Source organism: Salmo salar, chromosome ssa20 (genome assembly GCF_905237065.1).
Source record: "Salmo salar chromosome ssa20, Ssal_v3.1, whole genome shotgun sequence".
In the NCBI taxonomy this organism is placed as follows: Eukaryota; Metazoa; Chordata; class Actinopteri; order Salmoniformes; family Salmonidae; genus Salmo; species Salmo salar.
In genome coordinates, this window is record NC_059461.1 from 43858733 (window position 1) to 43867076 (window position 8344).

General features: G+C 44.1%; 1 protein-coding gene across 7 annotated transcripts in view; it reads left to right on the top strand.

Annotated features, from left to right (window-relative positions):
- LOC106580650 (ATP-binding cassette sub-family C member 5) overlaps nucleotides 1-4915 on the top strand; it is a 58517-nt gene extending 53602 nt beyond the window's left edge. For 6 of the 7 annotated variants that reach the window (XM_014161943.2, XM_014161941.2, XM_014161942.2 and 3 more), the window contains 8 exons: nucleotides 294-480; nucleotides 1238-1327; nucleotides 1601-1790; nucleotides 2048-2207; nucleotides 2394-2472; nucleotides 2700-2813; nucleotides 2973-3137; nucleotides 3506-4915. In XM_014161943.2, coding sequence (XP_014017418.2) covers nucleotides 294-480; nucleotides 1238-1327; nucleotides 1601-1790; nucleotides 2048-2207; nucleotides 2394-2472; nucleotides 2700-2813; nucleotides 2973-3137; nucleotides 3506-3607 — 1087 coding nt within the window. In that variant the 3' untranslated portion in view covers nucleotides 3608-4915. Of the gene's footprint in view, nucleotides 1-293; nucleotides 481-1237; nucleotides 1328-1600; nucleotides 1791-2047; nucleotides 2208-2393; nucleotides 2501-2699; nucleotides 2814-2972; nucleotides 3138-3505 lie in introns of all 7 variants that reach the window. The other variant, XR_001322932.2, reaches the window with a different exon arrangement.
- Nucleotides 4916-8344: the final 3429 nt, after the last annotated feature.

Genomic DNA, 8344 nt, shown 5'->3' on the forward strand with positions numbered 1-8344 from the left:
ATTAATCCATTTATTATCTCATGTAATCACACAATTCCTTAGTTCTAGGCAAACCAATATGCCTTTGTTCGTGAGTATGGGGAGGCTTTACCCTTTCTGTACAGTGAGGTCATTTATGTCTCTTCTGTCCATTTAGGGCATCACTTTTGGCTCAAGAGCACCCCCAGAGACAAAGTTCCACATAGCCCTTTTTAAGTATCCTAGTTCCTTGATGACTAAAGCAAGAAACCAAGCATCCAAAAGTTGAACTTTTTCTCAAGGTTCCCGTCTGTCTGTCTGGTTGTGGTCTCCAGGTATCAGGAGCTCCTGGATCAGAACCAGGCTCCTTTCTACCTGTTCAGCTGTGCCATGCGCTGGCTGGCCGTGCGGCTGGACGTCATCAGTGTGGCTCTGATCAGCATCACAGCGCTCATGATAGTCCTCATGCATGGCCAGATCCCTCCGGCCTACGCCGGCTTGGCCATCTCCTACGCCGTGCAGGTCAGTGCTCCTCCTATTAACAAATCTGTCACTACGGGAGGGGGGAATCTTAACTTTAACTTAAATTAGTTAGATGCTAGCTATCTAAAAATCAATGGGGAATGATGGGGCATCCATACAATTTTCCCAATTTCATGGCCAAATCAACTTAAATAATGTTTGGTTTGACGTTACTTAAAGGTGATTTGGTCTCTCTCCCCCCCCCCCCTATTATTTTTTACATTGCACTGATGCCATTATCACTTTATACACATGATTTGGCTCAGTTGGTAAGCGCTTGGTACCAGCAATGCTTAGGTTGTACGTTAAATTCATGCAGGGATCACATTTACATACAGTATGCAGTACATTCACTGTACTGTAAATGGTTTAGGGTAAAAGTGTCTGCTTCAGTGGCAGATATATTATAAAATATATGCTTTTCTCTTACCACCACAGCTCTCCTCTGCCTTTCTTCCCATCACTTTTCTCTTCACTTACTGGTATTACTCCCCTTGTCTATCCCCCCTTACTCTCTGTTACTTCCTCTATCATCTCCTCTGTTTCTGTCACTCCACTTTCCCTTCCATTCCTCACTCATCTTTCCCTTGATTGGTTGTTATATATCTAAACAGAGCTGCGTAGATCCATTATATGAAATGACAAATGATATTATAAATACTTGGTTAAAAGAGGAGTACATGGTTACAGTAGTATAGATGACATTAATGCATTTAATTTGATAGATGTCTTATCCCTCTCCCCCTCTTTCTCTCAGCTCACAGGGCTGTTCCAGTTCACAGTCAGACTAGCCTCTGAAACTGAGGCTCGCTTCACTTCTGTGGAGAGAATTCACCACTACATTGAGGTTACTACACTACTAATACATGGCACTGCACTCTCACTGCATATGTTGTCTCACTACCACTGTGAGCTGCTGCGTGTTTTCATCATTCTAAAACTAGGAAACCCTAAGAAGACACATCTTATAGCTGAGGCCTAGAGTTTCAGAGTTATTTTTCCTGCACTTTTTTAAAAGCATTTTGGGCTGCAATGTATACATTTGAAAGGTGCTAAAGAAATGAAGTGCAGTATTATTATTATAATGAACCCTAAAACGGTCTGCCCTGCCTTCCCCCAGTCTCTAGCGCTGGAGGCCCCGGCCCGCATCAAGAACAAGGCACCCCCGCCAGACTGGCCCCAGGAGGGCGAGGTGGTGTTTGACGGGACGGAGATGAGGTACAGAGACAACTTGCCACTTGTTCTCAAGAAGGTGTCCTGCACCATCCGTCCCAAGGAGAAGATTGGCATAGTGGGCCGGACGGGCTCAGGTCAGTGGAAACAGTCAGTGAAACATTTCTCGAAGCCGTGCGCTGTTTGATCATGTATCTGAAAATCCTACTTATACATAATATAATCTTGTGTTATATATCCAGGACCGAGGTAATTTTCACTTAATTCCTATTGAAACCTACATTTCAAATTTTTAAATGTAGTTTTAGCTAGCTCTGTATTTATTTTATGGCTCGCGAATGTTAATAATTCTAATTTTACAGAGTATGCCCCCCCTGCCCTGCTCTGTCCCCAGGGAAGTCTTCTCTGGGCGTAGCTCTGTTCCGTCTGGTGGAGCCCTGTGGCGGCTCCATCAAGATGGACGGCATCAACATCTGTGACATCGGCCTGGCCGACCTCCGCAGCAAGCTGTCCATTATCCCTCAGGAGCCTGTGCTGTTCAGCGGCACAGTCAGGTGGGCACGCCACTCAAACGCTCACTGTACTATTGACTGTACATGAACACTGTCACTCGCCTGGTGGTCCCAGATGTGGTTTTGCTGAGTTGGCACAAGGGATTTTTCCTTTAGTCCCATCCACTGTATTCTGGTGACTGTCCATGCATTGTCTTGAAGTTGTCCTTGTCCTGTATCCACCCCCAGGTCAAACCTGGACCCTTTTAACCAATATGCCGAGGAGCTGATCTGGGACGCTCTGGAGCGGACACACATGAAGGAGTGTGTGAGTATCCGGAACTCGGTTGTCCAGAGTAAGAGACTACACGAGAGAGTATGCTCATACTAGATGACTGGTTTTTAGAAAGATGCTTGTGTACCAGCAGGTGGGGTGGAGTTATAGGTACAGAGGCTCAGAAGGGAAGAGGTAACACAGGACTGAGAAATTAGATCCATGTTTAATTTCCTGTCTTTGATTCAGTACTCTCTCCCTCTCTCTGTCCATCCCTCCAGGTGTCTCAGCTGCCCCTGAAGCTGGATTCAGAGGTGGTGGAGAATGGAGAGAACTTCTCCATGGGAGAGAGACAGCTGCTCTGTGTTGCTAGAGTCCTACTCAGACAGTGCAAGGTACCCTTCAAAATGGGAATTGAGAGAATTGTAATTTTCATGTGTGTTGACGTCCAATAGTTTTCTGGGTAGTCAAGCTTGTGGGTAGAAAGAGAACTTTAGTCTTCTATGGTCACAGCACTTTTCTAACTTAGCTCTCGGTGCCACCTCCCCTCTCAGGTCTTGATCTTGGACGAGGCAACGGCAGCAATGGACTCGGAGACGGATTCTCTGATCCAGGAGACAATCCGCAATGCCTTTCAGGACTGCACCACCCTGACCATAGCCCACCGGCTGCACACCGTACTCAACTGTGACCGCATTATGGTGCTCAACCAGGGACAGGTACACACAACACAAGCTCATCTACTGTACACTCACTCGCCTAGTACTATGTGTGTAGCAGAACTAGCTAGCTAGTGAGTCCAGAAGCTGTGTTGCCCTGTAGCTCAACCCAAGCATGGTTTTAGTAGGGCAGGAAGCTGCTTTGTGGTCGCAAAGTTGTTTTAAACAAGGGTTCGAATCTCGGGTCGGTCAAACAGAGACGGAAAATGAGGTTGCATACATTCACATTTCTTGTCTCTACAACAGGCTAATGGGCTTGGAAGGCTTTTAGGTCTTACTAAATCAACATTTATGTAGTGATACCCCACATTTATGCTCCAAGGAATCCCTAAAGCCTTGTTTTGTTTTGTTTTCTCCATTTCATTTAGGTGGTGGAGTTTGACGAGCCGTCCAACCTGCTGGCCAATGAGAACTCTCGATTCTGTTCCATGCTGGCTGCCGTGGAGAACAAGATCTCTGTGAAAGGCTAAAATGGGTACAGGAGGCACAGACATGCCCTGGAGATGAGGAGAGGGGAGGACGCTCCCAAAGGGGTCCAGCCATCTGACCGCTCCCTCCGTGGTCTCACCCTCTTCCTCTGCTTACCCACCCTGAGCTTACCGCTCAGCCTGTAGAGGGGTGCAGCATCGAACCATGGAATTAGAATTCTACGGTTGCATCATGTCCTTGGTATAAGGCAAGGGCTGCCCTGAGGAGATGCTTGCTCAGAAGCCATTTCAGCTGGAATGGTCAGGGAACCACTGATACTGTACTGTCTTTAGTAATATATAAGAAATAAAGCTTTATATGTAGCTATATTCATAGCATAACTGGTCTGTTTTATAGAATATATCTATATATACATATATTTACAGTGGTAAAATATGCTTTATTTTCTACTGACTCTGTATGTAGTTGTATGAAATGTATTATTGTATATTCACTCGTGTTTTACCATCATTGCTGACTAACTTTGCTGTTGATTTTTTTTGCGGCTTGAAACATCTGTAATCCTTTCTCTTGTGACTTGAACCAATGCACCCTTAAACCCTGGACCCTGGCACAAGTGGTGGATCTGTGGGGCCTAGTGGGACATAAGACTCTAGGAGAGAAATGGTGCTGCTCAGTGTTTTCACTGGGCAATCAAAAGGACGTGCTTAAAGGTAGAACTAACCCTGCTTAAAGGTAGAGGGTATCTCCCCTTCTTAAAGGCCTTGTATGTCTACAGCCTAGTCCCTCTCTTAACTCTCTTACTTCTGACTTTTTATTATCATGATTCTTTTGATTGCTGTTAACTTCAGTTTGTTGTTACTGTTTGTCACAGCCCTTTTGCACTGATGGTGAAGCTACAAGGGGTCGCCAGTGCCATCTGCTGTTGGGGAGGGGAGGTCCTGCGACTGTTCTACATTATTATTATGGTGACATAAAAGATGCCTGTTGAGCACAATGTCTTTGTGATTTGAACAAGATTGCATTCTCTTTGCCCTGACCCAGTGAATCTTTTATGTGTGTGTTGTCAATCCGCTAATTGACACTGTTTGGACCAGAACCACACAGATTATAACACTCCTGCACTGGGTGTAGTAGAGAACCTCTATCCTGTCTTTGCAGTATTGAGATGATGCTCATACTGTAACTACGAATAACCTCGGCAAGCCTTGCAGAATGTGTGTCGTTTTGTCATTTCTATTACTTTTTATAGCCTTAGCATGAATTCATTATTGCCTTGTTAACAGGGTAGGATGGAGTGGAAAGGGATCGCTTTTAAATATTCTGTCAATAAAAATATTTTAGGTTTACCTGTGTGTTCTTTGTCAGTGTTGTTGATGGGTGAGGGAGAAAAGGAGAATTTCTTTGGGGGGGTTACAAGTGTCAGCAACATGCTGAATTGGGAATACAACTTACATTTGAATATTGAAATTTGCAATACTTAAACAGAAAATCTGGGAATGTGGGAGAGGGGTGGTAGGCTATGCTTGATGAAGGGAGAACATAAGATCTACATATGATATACAAAACGAGGCGAAGCCAGGTCCTGCCAGATTGAATACTGCCCTACCCAATCAGGGGGTCTTAAAATATATATATATTGACACAGTAACAGTTAAAAGTTTAGACACACCTACTCAAGTTTTTTTGTTATTTTTACTAGTGAAAACATCAAAACTATGACATAACACATATGGAATCATGTAGTAACCAAAAATTAAATCTAAATATATTTCAGATTATTCAAAATAGCAACCCTTTGCCTTGATGACAGCTTTGCAAACTCTTGGCATTGTCTCAACCAGCTTCATGAAGTAGTCAGCTGGAATGAATTTCAATTAACAGGTGTGCCTTGTTAAAAGTACATTTCTGGAATTTCTTTCCTTCTTAATGCGTTAAAGCCAGATGACCGTATTTGGTGAAAGACCAAGTCCATATTATGGCAAGAACAGCTCAAATAAGCAGAGAGAAACAAAAGTCAATAATTACTTTAAGACATGAAGGTCAGTCAATCCGGAAAATGTCAAGAACTTTGAACGTTTCTTCAAGTGCAGTTGCAAAAACCATCAAGCTCTCATGAGGACCGCCGCAGGAAAGGAAGACCCAGAGTAACCTCTTCTGCAGAGGATAAGTTCATTAGAGTTAATTGCACCTCAGATTGCAGCCCAAATAAATGCTTCACAGAGTGCAAGTAACAGACACATCTCAACATCAACTGTTCAGAGGAGACTGCGTGAATCAGGTGTTCATGGTCGATTTTCTGCAAAGAAACCACTACTAAAGGACACCAATAAGAAGAAGAGACTTGCTTGGGCCAAGAAACACGAGCAATGGACATTAGAACGGTGAAAATCTGTCCAAATTTGCGATTTTTGGTTCCAACCACTGTGTCTTTCTGAGACACAGAGTAGGTTAATGGATGATCTCCACATGGAGGAGGCTGTGTGACGGTGCTTTGCTGGTGGCCCTGTCTTTGATTTATTTAGAATTCAAGGCACACTTAACCAGCATGGCTACCACATCATTCTGCAGCGGTACGCCATCTCATCTGGTTTGTGCTTAGTGAGACTATGATTTGTTTTTCAACAGGACAATGACCCAACACACCTCCAGGCTGTGTAAGGGCTATTTGACATGGAAGGAGAGTGATGGAGTGCTGCATCAGATGACCTGGGCTCCACAATCACCCAACTTCAACCGAATTGAGATGGTTTGGGATGAGTTGGACCGCAGAGTGAAGGAAAAGCGGCCAACAAGTGCTCAGCATATATGGGAACTCCTTCAAGACTGTTGGAAAAGCATTCCTCATTAAGCTGGTTGAGAGAATGCCGAGTTTGCAAGCTGTCATCAAGGCAAAGTGTGGCTACTTTGAGGAATCTCAAATATAACATATATTTTGATTTGTTTAACTCTGTTTTTCGTTACTACATGATTCCATATGTGTTTTTTCATAGTTTTTATGTCTTCACTATTCTACAATGTAAAAATAAAGAAAAACCCTTGAATGAGTAGGTGTGTCCAAACTTTTGACTAATACTGTATATATACTTGATTTGTTGGTTATATTGTCTACTGGCTCATAAGAACGGTTAAATGCAGAAAAAGATTCCTGGGATATAATGGGTTACATCACAATCATATAGTAAATCACAAGCTCATAGCCTACAGTCGGGAAGCCTGCAGTTTGCACAGCGTGCGCGAAGCAAATATGAAATGGCTGATTGCAGCTGTCAGTGAGAAGCATCTAAAATATCCCTAGGCCCAGTGGCGACCCGTCATTCACCTTTGTTGGGGTTGCCTGTTTTGCATGTTATATTGACATTAATAAGTGTCACATATCAGTTTGTAAACCATGTAAAAAAAAAAAAATGTTAGAGTTAATAAAGCCACATACTAACTTGGTCTCTTTTTTGCTTTCTTGAGTAAGGCAGCTCCAAAATGCAGGTGTTTCAGCCTAGCTCTGTGCTTTCTGTGGTGTTTACGCTGCATTGGCAAGATAGAACAGCTGTCTCCGGTAAGACAAGGGGTGGCTGTCTTTGTATATTTATAAACAATAACTGGTGCACGAAATCTAATATTAAGCAAGTCCCAAGGATTTGCTCGCTTGAGGTACAGTATCTCATTATAAGCTGTAGACCACACTATTTACCAAGAGAGTTTTCATCTATATTTTTCGCAGCTGTCTATTTACGACCATATACCGATGCTGGCACTAAGACCACACTCAATGAGCTGTATAAGGCCATAAGCAAACAGGAAAACACTCATCCAGAGGCGGCACTCCTCATGGCCGGGGACTTTAATGCAGGGAAACTTAAATCTGTTTTACCTCATTTATACCAGCATGTTAATGTGCAACCAAAGGGAAATAAACTCTGGACCACTTTTACTCCACACACAGAGACACATACAAAGCTCTCCCTCGGCCTCCATTTGGCAAATCCGACCATAATTATATCCTCCTGATTCCCACTTACAAGCAAAAATTAAAGCAGGAAGCACCAGTGACTCGGTCAATACAGAAGTGGTCAGATGACATCGATGCTAAGCTTCAGAACTGTTTTGCTAGCACAGACTGGAATATGACCCGGGATTCTTCCGATGGCATTGAGTAGTACACCACATCAGTCACTGGCTTCATCAATAAGTGCATTGATGATGTCGTCCCCACAGTGACCGTACGTACATACCCGAACCAGAAGCCATGGATTACAGGCAACATCCGCACTGAGCTAAAGGGTAGAGCTGCCGCTTTCAAGGAGCGGGACTCTAACCCGGACGCTTATAAGAAAGCCCGCTATGCCCTCCGACGAACCATCAAACAGGCAAAGCGTCAATACAGGATTAAGATTGAATCGTACTACACCGGCTCCGACACTCGTCGGATGTAGCAGGGCTCGCAAACTATTACAGACTAAAAGTGAAGCACAGCCGCGACCTGCCCAGTGACACAAGCCTACCAGACGAGCTAAATGACTTCTATGCTCGCTTCAAGGCAAGCAACACTGAAGCATGCATGAGAGCATCAGCTGTTCCGGACGACACACCGCACCACCCTCTGGAGAGCCCTGCGGTTGTGGGCGGTGCAGTTGCCGTACCAGGTGGTGATACAGACCGACAGAACTTCCTGATTGTTGACTACAGGAAAAGGAGGACAGAGCAGACCCACATTCTCATCGACGAGGCTGTAGTGGTGCAGGTTGAGAGCTTCAAGTTCCTTGGTGTCCACATCACCAACA